This window comes from Alligator mississippiensis, chromosome 9 (genome assembly GCF_030867095.1).
Source record: "Alligator mississippiensis isolate rAllMis1 chromosome 9, rAllMis1, whole genome shotgun sequence".
Taxonomy (NCBI): Eukaryota; Metazoa; Chordata; order Crocodylia; family Alligatoridae; genus Alligator; species Alligator mississippiensis.
The window spans coordinates 51,615,303-51,631,199 of record NC_081832.1 but is presented as its reverse complement, the minus strand read 5'-3'; the positions used below and the strand labels follow the sequence as shown (position 1 = coordinate 51,631,199).

The following is a 15,897-nucleotide window of genomic DNA, read 5'->3' as shown; positions in this document are numbered from 1 at the left end:
GCACCCCTCATCTTTGCCAGGGTAAAATTCCAGGGGATCCCCCTAAAAAGCAGCAACTCTTGATTGTGCCAGTGGGAAAGAATCTGGACTTTCATGTTTAGACAAGCACCTCAAAGCCAGATAAAACACTTGTGCTGTTGCAGTAGGATTGTTCAAGGGCTTTAGCTATCCAACTGAGGAGCAGGAGCAGAGAGATGTATGGCATCATTGAGACTGATACTGGAATGCTACATGCAAGTCTGGCATCAACATTTTAAGAGAATGGCGATAGTGCAGAAAATGGCCATGAAAATAATTTTAAGATCACAGAAAAATGGATAGTTTAAGGAGTTCAATCTGAGTAGTTTATAAAAAAAAAAAGACTGAGTGGTGCTTAATTATAGTTAAAGGTAAATTCATGGGAGAAGATACAAGGTAGTAAAGAGGTTAGCAAAGAAAGACACAGCAGTGACTGGAAGCTGAAGCCAGATAAAGTCAAATGAGAAATTAAGCACTGGAACACATTAGCCAAGGAAGGGGTGGATTCATGATATCTCAAGGTCTTCAGATTAAGGCTGGATACCTTTCTAGAGATAAGTTTTAGCCATCCTCAAGTTACTGGACTCAATATCACAGCAGCAGAGTGAAATATAATGGCTGGTAATACAGAAGGGATCAGAATAGAGGTGTACTTGTCTTTTCTGGCTTAAAACTTCTGGACAAGGAACGGTTTTCTCTTACTCCTTGGCCCTGACCCTTAAGGAAAACAAGCTTTTTAATCCATTTAGAAGTCCCTTTTTGACATTCTTTAGCTGCAGTTTTTTTTAATCAGCCTAATCTTTTCCCATCAAGCTTCATGCTAATCCTATTCTGCTATCTTCCTTAAACTAATAAAAGATTAGGGTGACATTTCAGAAAGGGCATCGTATTAAACAGCAGCTTTCCCATCTCAACAGATCACACAGCACAAAATGTAGTGAGCAGGCCATTAATCTTATGGTAATGAGGTGTCATTCTGAATAGAGACCTCCTCCTTGATCAATATGAAGGGCACAGGAATAATGAGGACACTGATGCTTGCCATTCCAGGCAACTTCCCCAGAAGGTAGCAGATCCATAAAGCACTCTGCTGTCGGAAGCAACTCCTGTCACAGCATCATTCTGCCACTGACAATTGAGAGCAGGCACCCACTCAGATCTGTCACCTGGTGTGCTGCCTGCAGATAATGAGCCTTCCCCTATGTTCTAATTAGTGGCATAAAACCGTTTAACAACTTTGGCTTTGCTCTAACATGGAATCAATTAGGATTAGCAGTTGAATAAAGAATGCATTTTCCCACCTACACCACTAAGACTGCATCACTGTTGAAGATCACTAACAAAGCTCTTTCTTCCTTCCTGGGTAGATGCACCAGCACAGATCTAAACACTGCTCTTCTCGTTCCAACACACGGCTGGCTGATGACATTTCGTTACTCAGCTAGCCTTCACACTACAAGAACACCAAGCAGCCTACTGATTTTTCTTCTTCTGTTACATATATCACAGTTCCTTAAATGGAAGTAAGAGCAGCTACCAACAAAGCCATGGTGCAACTACCTTGTTTCTGAGAGGCTAGAATCTTAGAGTATTAAGAAATCTTTTAGGAAAAAAGTTTGAAGAACATCCTGTTTCCATGTATATATCATATCTTTATGCTTGCTGTGATAGTGCACTGTCTCTTTAGGAACAAGTACGTAGAATAAGGCCCTGATCCTGTAAGAATACTCATGCAATCAAATAGTAGCTCTTACATGGCACTCCACTGAAATCATCAGGGCTATGTCTGGATACAGTGTTACCCCTACAGGGAACACCTTGGAGAGCATAAGGCTTTGAACATGACCAGAGTAAAGTCTGGGGCAGGCTCTGGTGAGGTTAAGATTTGCAGACTGTGCATTGAGGAACCTAAATAAAGGCAACCCACTCTGGACATGGATTATATTTCTATATTTTCTCTTCTGTGGCTAACAAGGTACAAACTTGTGCCCTTGGAGTCTCTGCAATTCCAAACCTCAGGCTATTGTGAATAACAGAGTCATCTAGCCCTATTGTTTACCTCTAGTATCTGTGGTGGTGTTAATGCTGGCATCACTGCTTACAAAAATATTTCGCCCCCCACCCCTGCAAAGTCCATTCTTTTCTTCCCATTTCAAAAGAATGCAGTCCTGTAAATACTAGCATTACATTCAACTGCTCTCACTCTCAGGATTGTTGTGTTCACTGTCAAAATCAATGGGAGGAAACCAGTTAAAATGGGCACTTACAAAGCCAGCACTTAACAAGAACTAATTCACTACAATATCTGAGAAATCTGAGTATTTATTTCTTCACACTTACAAGGGGGCATAACTGCAATAGCTCCAACACCCCTGGGTGGTAACTTATGGACAATACTGGCTGCTTTGTTATAGTGATGTATGCATCCTAATCTTGCACCAGCACAGTTAAAGCAATCCTGGCTCATTAAATAATAGTTGACAATATTTGTCAATCAAAATGAGATTCTTCCCTGGGAAGAAGGAAGGGTGTATGTATGTGTGCGTGCATGTGTCCCCCCTTCGCTTTTCATAGAAAATCCTACCTTTCCATCTTTGGGGGCAACACATCTTGTAATAATATAGGCATTTACCTGTATACTGTGGTAGGTGGAGAGTTCACTGTGTCATAGATAAGCCTCACATGTCCTTGGTATAACTCCAAAGCCAAAGGATCATTGTCACCCTTGTATAATAAGATGCCATTGTCTTTATCTGTTGCCACCTGTAAAACATCAACAGTCAACTTAAGCTGCTTAAGAGTTAATTAAATCATTTATTTAGACTAACAGTGCTACTGATATTATAGGCACTACAGGAGAACTGGCAATGCAAATTCCTCCCCTTAGCTAAAGTGGTAGTTCCTTTTCCATATTTATTTTGTCTGTCTTAAGTTATTGTAAAGGTGAGTAATGCAGATACTAAGTACAAGTTAATACTGATAGTAATGCAGATTCTGGGTTCTGGTTAGGACTCACCAAACTCAGCAGACAAGCAAGAGTTTTTGGTCATCAAAGTGTGGTGAATATTGCAAATCTCCATTCATATTGTAATTAATGCATTTGCATTTTCTGAGCATTAGTTTAGTATCCTAGAAAAGGGGGGCTCACTAGAGCAAATGTTCCTGGGCTGTGAATTTTAATCCTTTCGCCTTCAAATATTAATGGAAACTGAAGTTAAAACCCAAGTGTAAAGACCTCATCACTTACCATAGATTGTATGATTAACTGTAATCTACTGGCTTTGTGCAAAAGTGTAAAGGAGGTGTCATTTAGTAGGTGGCCCCACACAAATCCCACAACCACTAGATAAGGCATCTTTTTTTTAGTTCAAGTGGCAGTGAGCTGGTTCTTAGGATCCAAAGGGCCATAATTCTAGTTCCAGTTGAATTAGTTTTCTTGCATTTCTGTGAATACTTTTTTGTCATTTATTAGTAACTCCTGTTCATTACAAAATCACTACTAAATAACAGCTTGAATGGCAGTTGTTAGAAGGCAGTAAATGGAATTTATCAAAATTAGCAAAAACAAACACAAGAAAATTGTGATTTGTTTATAGACATTCTGTGAACAGGGAAAGAAAAAAAAAGTGTACTTAACAGATGACACTTTATTAGTTATTCACTAAACTCTAGTTATGACCAGGGATCCTGATTTTCTTTTTTAACCCCGCCTTCCCCCCCCCAATTTTTGGTTAAAAAAGTAACCCAAAATCCACATTTTTCTGTGGTTAAAATGAAACACCACTAATACATAGATATATATAGTGCTGTTTCATTTTAATCATGGAAAAATGTGGATTTTGGGTTACTTATTTGCATCCCCAAATTGAGGATTTTTTTATTGGAGAAAACTAGGATCCTGGGTCATGACCAATATTACTTGCAATTCAGAAGTCAACACAGAGTACAACTCCAGTATAACAGTATAACTCCAGTTGCTCCAACTTTAGCAACCTTAAAAATGCAAAAAGGCTAAACTCCATAAGGGAGTTGGTCACCTCATACCTGTCTATAAGGTGCCCCTTATAAGAGAGTGTAGAAAACAACAGATGCTATGAAAAAAACCATATCTAGGGTTAATTTGTAACAAACATTTCAAAGGCTTTTAAATGGCACTCAAGTGGCAAGATAGAACAGTTACATGTTTTAATTAATTTTTGCTTAAAACATTTCCTTGGCCCTTAAGAAAGGGCCAGTTTAATTTTCTTATGATTCGTTCTTAATTGGAAGCTCCCTTTTGAATGGTCACTGTAGCATTCTATTTTCACTTTATTGGCAATTCATTGCCAGATACAGAAACAAAATTTAGTATGAAAAATAAAATGTGAGAACACATGGCCATGTGCTCTTTGTAATAGGCAGGCTTGGCCTTCAAATTAGTGCCAGTTAAAATTTACCTCTTTCATTTTACTTAAATAGAAAATGTCAAGTTTTCAGGTCTGAACTTGACCTATGGTACAGTGGGGCCACTGAGAATGTCTGACCTTTCAGTGTATTGCAGAGACTCTGATGATTTGAAATACAAGGACATTTAGAAGAAAAATGGAAAGTTCAGTACGTACATGGAATGGAGTCATGATTCATAAAAAACTATATTCAGACTTGGCTTCTACATTATTACATCATAATAAAATAATAATTATTCTTGGAAGCAAATAATACAAAGAAAGGCATGTAATATTTATATCTATATATCTCTATTTTCAACTAGTCAAATCTCTAGGATAGAAGACCTTTGGATAAGGATGCATCTTTAAGGTATACACCAAATTTTGATCTCAATTGTTTTGTTTGAAATACATTTGCTTGTGACGGATGACTTTAGTTTAAAAAGATGGTGGCGATATTGGCTTTGATTAAAAAAAAACAACAAAAAAAAAACTGTTAAAAGTTAGCAAAAAGAATTGCACTAACTTCAGTGGGCTTCTGACTGAACCCATTAGTAGTTTTGGTAATACTCTTCATGAATAGATGTGTGTGTCTTTTTTGGCAGAGGTAACTATTCAAAACCTTTTAAAAACATCTAAATAAGCCTTTAAAATTTATTCTTCCGAGTCTTTTCCTCGGGTATTTTGATTACATTGAATTTAGGCTCTAACAAATAGGCTTGGAACATTATTTCCAATTCCAAAACATTTGCTTTTTAAATTGAGAAAATTAAGGAAGAATAATGTGAGATGAGGTACTTTCTTGCTCTCACACCCTCACTGGGTGTCTCTACACAAGACATTTATTGTGGAGTTGACCAATTAGCTCTGCATTAAATGTCACTATCCACATATGCACTGCTATTAAACTAAACTCCTCCATAGGATAGTACTGACAGACACAAGTACTATCCTACAGCAGAATTATTTACTCAGCTGCAATGACATGTGGATGCTGATGGGCTAGCTGGGGCATGAAGATGCATAAGTGTGGGGGCTGCCTATTAGCTAGCCCTACACTGTAGGCCCTTCACAGCATACTAAACCAGGGTGGAGCAGCTCAATGTGTTGCATTCCTGGGCGCATGTGCAAACGGGGTGCCTGGAAGCAATACACTTTTATTTAGTTTAGTTAGCCACATTAACTGCATGTGTAGACATGCCCACTGATTCCTTTACATCTATGCTTTTACAGTGTAAAGCTGGCTTAAAAGTAGTTCAGATCCACAATTGCTGGTATATATATGAAAGACAGAAATGATGTAGATCAATTCTGTTTCTCTCTTCTGTTAGGCAGAGGCTATTTTAAAAATATCAGGTTGTCCCCTCAGTGACTTATGGCCAGTAGAAAATTATTATGATAAATTCAAGGGATATGTGAATATTTTAATCTTCTTATTGTGATTTCAAATAACTTCCAAACTGCATTAATCTAATATTGCACTTAGTGGTTCCAATCCAAAGCATCTGTGATTCAGCAAATACAAATAGTGCAAAAAACACATAGTAACCATAATGTTAATTTTTCATAGTCTTTGAAATGCATAAAATAATTTAAATTCCAGTGAACCAAGTAATCACTTGACTAAAATCTCCTTCTATCTAAGTGAACATGTATGGTAAATGAGCAAATCATGTGATTTCTGGAAAAGCTATTTAGAGCAGCATCTTTTTACAAACACTGTCTTGTGATATCAAGCATTCATTTATGCAGGATGAAAGGCTATCCCATAAATCAGCAGCAAGACAGGGAAACTTGCTGATATCTCTGTTTAAACTGCCAATAATATTTTGTGATGTATATCTCGGGGGATAAAAGAGCAGGGAATTTGGTAGGGGAGGTCACACAAGTAACATTGTTGTCAGAGCAGCAGTTAGGACCAAATATGTTCAATGATCATTACCTAAGTCAATAAATCCATGGAATGAAAAGCATCAAATGGTTATTTCTTGGAAGGACCCTGGGAAGGACACTACACTGGTAGTGCCTATCCTGTGTGACTTACCTGGAGGGAGATGTTTGCCTGAGGACGGATTTTGGCTGATGGTAGCTCAACGTAGGAATCTTTCCCAACAAAATTGACGGTGATGAGTTTTTCACACTTCTGGCCAGCAAAACCAGCCAGGCAGCGGCAGACTGGCTCATTGTGCACAACAATGCACTGAGCCCCATTCTGGCATTCATAGTTATCACAAGGGCTGGTCTGCAGCAGAACCATCGGTGGAGGATTTTCACAGAAGAGTCCACTTTAATGGGAAAAGAAAGAAAAAGCACCTGCGATTATCTCCATCCCATAGCACACAGGAAGCATTTTCAAGACTTGAGATTGAAGCATTTGTACAGTATTCTGAGTCCCTGAGATTTGCACACTGGATGGCATTGTGACCCCCTGTACTTCAAATTACATGTATGAAAATAAAGTAACTTATTACAGTGTGGGCATGAACCAAAGCTCCCGAACTGATTTTCCACCCTCCATACACACGGACACACATGTTCCTTACTTAAAATTTCAAATCTAAACTTTGGGCCTTGATGACATGTCACCAAAGCAGATGATAGGCGGCAAAAATGTGTTTCTATGTTTTTTTCTTTTTTAAAGGTCTCCTTGGTCTTACTGCATATGTATAAAGTCCAAAAGAGGTTTCCTCTCTCTTGGGGTATGGCTATTTTCTGAAGCATACCAAGATTAATACACTGACATCATGCTGCTTCCTGGGTAGGTACCCAATGTTGCCATTTCTAACAGCAGCAGGAACATCAGATCACGGTTTAGATGAGCTTCTGGTTATGTCATCAAATTGAACGAGCTCAGTGAAAAGTAAGGTCTGTGATAGTTAGAGATGGCTCAAAACCAAAAAGCCAGATCTGGGCACTCATGAAGGGTGAGGTTAGCAGATGTTCAGGTCCAGACCTATACTCTGTGGCTGACACTTAGCTGTTTAATAGCTCAAGCAAAACCAAGCAAAACCATTAACACAGGAACTTTGAGGACTGGGCCACATCTCCTAGCACTGGCTGTGGTTCACCTTTCTGTGTTGGTTTTCTGATTCATACAATCAGAAATATTTCTAGACTATTTGCCTTCTACAGCAGGTCAGGATGATGAAACTTTACTGATACGTGCTAAATAATACAGAGGAAGAAAAACCATTAAAAATGCAGTGATCTTTCAGTGTGATGTTACTTGATCAACTGATTTGTATAAAGTAAACTGGAAACCCTGCCCAATATATCCACTGGGCTCAAATGATCCAGGAGTGTTGTGAGGCTGCCACATTATCAGGCAATCTTGCTAATCCCACAGAGAGGTTCAAGGCAGAAAAGCCCATCAGTGCACCTGCTGTATGCCACAGAGTTTCTAATTATGGTAGCTTTCCAAAACCAACAAAACCTTTTTGTGCTAATGAGTGTAGCAAAGTTCTGTGATCATTTGGAACCACCAGAGCTTGCAAATAACAAAGGAAATGATGAAGAATCGTTGCTCAGTGCATACAGAATGTAAACAAGGCTTTGCTGTGCTGTGCACTCTGTTTTCAGAGCTGCTCTATGCTCCAGTTATCTGCGAGTCTGTACTGTGCTCATCACCATGGTATCAAAGGCCCTTTTGATAAGAGGGTTGTGGCAGACACATATGCTCGCACAAAGTGCTATAATGCCCACCACAGTCCTGGAGCCTTCAATTCCACCTGCCCTGCTGGGAATTTCCTGATCTGGAGAGAACATTCCACTGAATAACAGAGCTCTTTAAAAATACACTCCTTTCCTGCAAGCAGGTGAAACTTGCAGGCTCCAGGGCTTTGTGTAGACAACCTCTCTAAAATTAGAACAGAATTGTAAGCCCTTTAACAAGCAGTAGCTGTTGCCAGCCCTGAAGGTGGAAACAGATGTAACCTTTGTGCCACCATAAAAATTTTCACGGTGGTGCAAAGTGAAAGCAAACAGACGTCCAAACCTTCTGTCGCACCACAAGTGCTCAAATTTGTGTCCAAGAGAGAAGGTAGAAGTAAACTGGGCCACTTTATTGCAGCCCACCTCAGAATGTTTATGGTGAGAGAGCACAGGCAGTGTAAAGCTGCCTTTAGGCTCCAGCTGTCCCTGGGCAGGGGCCCCATGGGCTTTATGGGTCTTGTCCTGCACACCTTGGGAATTCCCTCAAGTTTGGGACTGCCTATCTTGATGTCTCTGCTTACCCAGATGCATGTCTCTAGTGGAAGTCAGGGCTTTGGAGAGTACCTGCAAGCAAGAGTTCCCCATTTGCAGACATGTGCTCCATACATCAGTGCTATATGTGGTAAAATCCCTCTACAAGGGATTTCTCTTGGCATGCCTGCAAGCACGGAGGGGCAGCCTATGCCCCACGCTGCTCCTGGAAATGCGTGCTAACAAGATATGTATTCCTGGCAGCCTCCTGAGGCACACACTGCAAATGTGGATGGAATTTCCTCACCTCTGTGCTTGCAAGAGCATGGAGGAAATCTCCTGCAGGGGATTCCTCTGCTCCCTGACATAGGGGGCACATCTGCAAGCTGGGGTATCCTCCCACTTGTAGACACACCTCAAGTTGGGATTCAATAACTAGAGATGCCTGTAGGGCTAGGGACAGACATTCAAAAAGCCTAAGCCTGAATTGATTCAATCTTTGCAGGTTAGTCTAACCTCCAAAGCTTGAACTGATTTGGAGGAGGATAGACATTACCTTTTCATTCCAGAAATGCAGGCACATGTCTGTAGTGGCTTGGGTTAGAAGCTAGGGGGTGCTAGTGCAGCCCTCCCTTTCCTTCCACAATGCTGAGGTGTGCGTGTGGGGGGGGGGGGGGGGGAGAGGGGGAGGGCGCAGCCAGGCCCCAGAGGGATGCTCTGAGTAGGGAGGGATTCTCAGCCCCCGTCCTGAGCAGCCCAGCAGACAGTTGATAACACACTGTTTATCACTCCTAACTCAGTATTTATCCGCCCATTAAGAAAACAAACAGCCTCTCTCATTAGTTCAAGCTCTTCTTAAACAATTTTTTCCAAGGAAAGAGTAGAAGGATATTACCAGCTACCTGTTGTTTAGCTCCAAAAAGCCTTAAGCTGACACTGTCCTGTTTGCCTTTGTCCCATCTCCAACAGTACAGACCATAGCCAGCATGTGGTATGCTACCTAATGCTAAGAGGGGGGGCAGTGATCCCTGCTTCAGCAAGGAGTGGTGAGGTGGAGGGGTGGGAAACAGGAAGTCAGGCAGATGCCACTGTATGTGAAGTCTCTGCCAGAGCTTCAGCCAGGGAGCAGAGGGCAGGGGCCAGCCCAGCTCTCTGGAACAGAGAGCTCTGCCCAGCCCAGAGAGCATGCTAGGATGCTGAGGGACTCTAATTTAACTTAAACCAGGATGCGGTCTGGGACAGACATTGCATAAACCAGTTTGACCCAAATCAGTTAAGTCTGATACTACATTCAACCAGCTTTATCTCAAACTGGTTTCAGCCATTTTCAAACTGGTTTATGTGCACTGAACATCTGTTCTGTTACAGGATTAAAACAGTTTCTGATCACTGAAACTGGTTTGTGTGTAATGTCTGTCCCTAACCTAGATGTCCTTGGAATCGCATTCTATTTATGACGTCTGTTTGCAGCCTGGGAGTTACATGGGCTATTATAGCAACAATTCCAGCTTAGCCATGGATATCAGAAACTAGGTTTTTTGGGACAAAATTTAGTAAGAACCCTGTGGGTACCAATTCATGGTAGGGAACTTAAAAGTTAGCAAATTTCTGGTAAGAACCAACTGGCAACTCTTGGTACTATATAAGAGAGCTGTTAATATCCCCAAAAATGTTGATATGCCAAATCCTGAATCCACCAGAACTGATGGATTGACTCTGAATTTAGATCATGTTTGTGAGCAGAATTGGTACCTTATACAAGGAAGAGAGAGTAAAGTATACATATTATTTACATTTGGATTCTTTTGAACCGAATTCTACAATGCTTCTGCTTTCATATCAGGCCTCAGAGTTACAGATGCAAAGAAGTTCTTGGCTTCCCTTCTCCCACCTTTTTTCTTGGGAAGGTGTACAGTGCTACAGGAAGGAAGCAGCTGGGCTCAGACCTTCTGCATGAGGTATCTGGTAGGACCTCATGACTGTCCTCTGCCATACAGATGCATATTTTTTATATACACTGAATTTGTAAAGTATGAGAAGCATCCACAAAGTTTTCTCATTAACTCTTCCCCAGATACACAGGCTGGCTCTGCCTGTAGGGATCTGGCCATGGCAGGCAGAAATCTGTTACACCGAATTGTGCAGTGCCAGGCAGGGAAAGGGCAGCAAAATTTTGTTTCACAGGCCTGGGCTATAGTGCTCAGTTCACCTCTGCCTACTTTATATCTGTCACCCCTGGGAATTGCTCTGTTCCAAAGCTTAGCATTATGTAAAATCAAAATATACTAATGTGAATAAACATTCTTCCTTCCTTCACAGCCAGCATCAAACTCTGTGCTTCTCAGGCCAAACTGCATTTCAACACTTTTCTTATTGTATTACCAAATACTTCCTTCATTTACCACATAAACTCAGCAGTGTTACACAGCCAGACTCCATATTTCTACAGCAGTGCTGTCTCACAGTGAGTACTTCCATGAAGCAAAGTAGAGGAAAGTAACTGTAATTAGGAATCTATTGCTTTCCCATTTCTATGAGCTGATATGTTGTGCACTGCAGTGGTCACAATCATATGCTGCTAATAATGTAACATGGGGCTCCGAGAGGAATGCTTCCCCACAGTTGACAGTAAACCTCCTCTACCAGAAGAAAATGATTTTGCTGAGAAACTGGCCAACTTACTATTTTTCCCATTTAAACAAATATATCTCACAACCATAATCTAGGAACCTGCATTGCTAAGCAATCACTACACACTACTTCATCACATTCTGCTACTGAGGAATATACCGAGTACATGGATAATACACAGGAGGGTTCAGCTGTCATCAGTTGTAATGAGAAAGTCCAGCTATTGCTTCCTGGGGTACTATCCTTGAGGAAACAGTTTTATCACCTCCACTACTCCGTCACCTCCACTAAAAGGTAAAATTGTTTTTGCAAACATTCCTGATGAGCTAAAAAAAGTTCTGTTGCAAATACAGTTTAGACAGATACGGGAAGGAACTCATGTTCATCATTGGAGCAGCAGAGTTTCCTAGTGACCTCTTTAAGTCCTCAGAAGCCTTCTCCCTTACTTCACTTGGCAGGCACATTATTTTCAACAATAAAACCATTTGCGGGGCACTTTCCCAAACAACAAAAGGAACAAAATTGTAACAGTTTTACTGGAAGTTAACTTAGGTACACTGGCAGCCAATTTTTGTTAGTTATTAGAGTAGCTAATACCCCTAGATACAAAGGCTTGACTGATTACCAGCATGCTTGTCAGATGCAGCTATATAGCTGATGAAAACTGAAGCATTCATTAAAAGCAGAATTTAACACCAGCCTTTATAACTGCTAGCCAGACATTAGAGTGTACTAGTCCAGTTATGGCAGTTTTCTATCCAAGGACTGGTTACATTATCATGTGATTTCTGTCACAAATTGAGATCTTTGTATTTGACTGGTGACTTGTTCTGTGAAGTAAGGCAGAATTAAGGGCCCAAACAAACACATGACATATTTACACTTATAAAATTTATATTGGGTCATACACTGATGTAAATTATATAAAAGAAGACATACATGAAGCTAGCTGCTCACACCACAACTACAGAGCCTCGTTGCTGGGGGATGGAAGGTGGGGAGCAGATAATAGCCTGAGTTTCCCACAGCAAACAGCTACTCTGGAATAGCTGTGGACACATGGCTCCCTACACCAGCATACTTTACATTAGCAAAATGTAACCCCCTATTTTCCTAGGTTGATTCTACACTAGAATTCAAGTGAATTAGACGTGTGTACAGGTTTATGGCATCTGCCTGCTCCTGGCTTATACTAACGTGAACTCATCATGTGTTCAAGCCCTCCAACTCTAGGCATGGTTGAGTCAGCAGGAAGCAATCTCTGATAACCCAATGTCAGCTGCAACCAGCTCTTTAAATACCTAATGCTCTCCTACACATAAGTGGCAGAAAGTGACACTAGTATCCTAGCCCTTAATCCATATCTGATTTAGTGTTAGTCAGTTTTGTTTTGTCTGCAAAGACCAACTAAAGCTGTTGTTATAGAAACATTTTTATGTTCATTTACAAAAATATCACCTACATGACAGAAGCCTTCACTAACAAAGAGCAGGGGCTGTAGGAAGTTGATTTGCCTCTGGTTGGTATTAGTCTAAAAGATTTCTAAAGAGCTCTAATGACAACATCTCGACATGAAATCTTGTGAATTTTACCCCCTGCAATGCCATTCCATTCACTGGCTAGTTCCATGAGACACAGCTGTTCAACTACTAGCATCTAAAAGTTACATTACCCACAAGGGTTTATCAGGAGCTTTTTGTACACCCAACAATCAGAAGTCAGGGTCTGGCTTTGCTTGTGTGAACTGCCTGGGTCCACAGGGTTGGATTCAACAAGATTGTATAATCCTTTTTTATTTAAATAATCACTATTGAGTTTCCTGCAGCAAAATATCACAATGGGGAGCCCTGAAACATCACACAATGGAGAAATAAAATAGCATGTTTTATATGGAGTTCAACAGTCTTAATATATGCTTCCCCTCTAGAGCAACATTTATCAGAACAACACTGCTGTTAGGTAGATTGCTAAAGGGAAGGTTTGACAAGTCAGGTTTTACCCAATAGGGGTTCACAAATTGTAGAAACAGAGTTCACATAGGGGGTAAACAAATTGTATCTTGGACAGAAAACACACAGAAAATATTTCAGGGAGAAAAGTATGTCAAGTATTTGAAGCAGCTTGCTTGAAGTGCTGCATGTAGAACAATAATAAATTAGCAAAGAATAGCTAATCCTGGAATTAAATGATTGGTGTGTATGTGTACTACAGTCCTCCACTAAATGGAATCAATGGTGCTTAATTTCGCATCTGAGGCTTATCTTGGTACCAGCTAGTGTAGGCTCCCTGAGCAGGAGAAAAAGGGTTTTAACCTTCTTGTTACTGTGCTGCTTCAAGTGTCCTTGATAGAGAAAAACTGCTAGGTGGCCATCCATTTATTAGAACAGCATAGCTTTGAAATTCTTCAGAAGTTGTTCTGGCAACTCTGGTTGGAAACATTTCCTGAGAGTTAGCCAAACATGTCTTTGCTTGGTTTCATCTCATACCTCCTAGTTATATTCCTGAGGCCATCACAAATGTTCTCTTCTGCTCATATTGATGAGATGTACTTACATCTCAAGTACTTGCAAAGTTATTTTCTCCTCTTAGTAGTCTAATGCCTGAGGCATGTATCACTGCACATCTTGTAAATGCACAGGAGTTGATTCTACATGTCTGCACATCACAGAGCTGAACTCTGTTCCTCACCAGGTTTGCAATTACAATCTTAACAACAACAAAAAATCAGAATTCCCATCAGAACAGTGTTTTTGAAAAGTATAAAAGGCCAGAGTTATGAGAGGAATAATAAGCATATCATTTTTGTTAGCAGAATCTTAATCCTATTTTGAACAAGAACAGAAACTGGTCTATATGGACAGCAAGAACAGACCAGCTCTGAGAAGTCCAGGGCCTCTGGCTTCATGTGAGACTGCTGGGATGAGAACCAGTTAGGGCTCACCATAATATAGAAACCAGTAGGATGTGGACTAAAACCATCAAATTTACTTCAGGTCATTTTGTATCTACATCTCAAAGAAATCTCTAACATCTATATGAAAAATCTCAGAGGCCTATTGATAAAAGACACCTATGGGCCCATCTACATACGCAGGTAAAGGTACAATGAGAGCTAATGTGTGATCCACACAATCAAGCCTCTTGCCCTACCACACATGCATGGATTGTGGGATTGTGCATTACAGCCCATCGCGCTGTATTGCCAGGGCAGGGGTAAACTGGGATTACAATCCCAGGCTCCCCCTACACCAGCTCCTGCTGCTGCAAGCCCCACAGCTAACATGGAGGCACAGCAGAGACTGCACCAGGAACGCTGCCCCTGTTGTGAGCCTTATCAGCTGCAGGGCTCGTAGCTGGGGCAGCGTCCCCGCTACCATGGCTGCAAGCTTTGTGGGGTGCAGGGCTTTCAGTGGGGCCAACGTTTTCCCCACTGCCTCTGCTGTGAGCCCTGCACCTTGCAAGGCTCATAGTGATGGCAGCATTTTCCCCACTGCCCCTGCTGCATGCCCTGCAGCTGCCAGTGCTGCCCCACTGCAAACCCCACAGCTGATGAGGCTCATGCTGAGGGCAGCACCAGGAACACTGCCACCACTGGAAGCCTTATCAGCTGTGGGGTTAGCAGTGGATGATGTACCCCTGTGGCTGGGAGCCCCTTAGTTGGTGGGGCTCCCAGCAACAGGGCAGTACCTGGCCACATGTTCAACTAATAGCATGATTAGAACAAACTACAAAGTTACTACACATTCTTGTGGGATAAATTTGTAGCTTATTACTTGTTTTATCATGTCATTAGATGGTTGAACACGTAGCTGGGTCACAACTTAAGGTGTGTGTAGCAGGCTCCAGGTTTTGGGATGTAGCAGGCTGTGTGTACCAGAGAATTCAACCTAGCTGTAGGTGGTAAGCAGGTGGTGGCTGCTGTCACGAGTCAGGGTCCCAGTGTCAGCTCCACCCCGAGGATGCCTTCTTGTCTCGCCTGCTATGCCTTGATGGTAAAATTATAAATAGGGAAGCTGCCCATAGGCCTTTTCATGGCTCCGGTCCTGCTGAACCCCCACTAGTCCTCACTGGTCCTCAGGCTTCTCACTGGGCCTCACTCCAAAATTGTGCTGCACGAGGCATCTCAAACCTTGTGAGCTAATTGTGAGCTCCAAATCCTCCCCACCATGCCCCATATCTTATGGATGTTACAATGATGTTGTTCCCTCTTTTGGGGCCTCGGCCTCTGCTCCATTTATCTCACTAGGTGTTTTAGCCTAGCCCCACTACGTCAGACCTGGCTCTGAGCCTCTAGCTCATGTTTGTCCTTTTGGTCAATGCGCCCTTGGCCACATCTGCTGGGCCCAGGCCCCTGTGTGGCTGTGACCCCTGGCACCAGGCCCTTCACCCATGTGGCCCTGTGGTCCTAATGTAGCCCTGTGCCTACTCTGGGCTCAACAATATCTCACGATTGTACCCCTCTCAGGTGAAGAGCTCTTGGCATCTGTGTGGCTGCGCCTCACTTGGGTGTCAGGCCCCTGGCCCTTGTGTGACTCTGCAGCCTTGTATTATGCCCCTCTCTGGGCTCAACAGAAGCTCAAGCCTTAAACTTGCCTGTGACAGGGCTCAAGGTGATCATGTGCCCTTTTGGATACTAATG

At 41.8% G+C, this 15,897-nt stretch overlaps 1 protein-coding gene across 5 annotated transcripts in view; it reads right to left on the bottom strand.

Moving 5' to 3' along the window:
- Nucleotides 1–15,897, bottom strand: part of SLIT3 (slit guidance ligand 3) — a 964,832-nt gene that overhangs the window by 32,009 nt on the left and 916,926 nt on the right. For all 5 annotated transcript variants that reach the window (XM_019487139.2, XM_019487141.2, XM_019487140.2 and 2 more), the window contains 2 exons: nt 6,490–6,730; nt 2,651–2,781 (listed from right to left, as the gene is read on the bottom strand). In XM_019487139.2, coding sequence (XP_019342684.1) covers nt 2,651–2,781; nt 6,490–6,730 — 372 coding nt within the window. The remainder of the gene's footprint in view (nt 1–2,650; nt 2,782–6,489; nt 6,731–15,897) is intronic.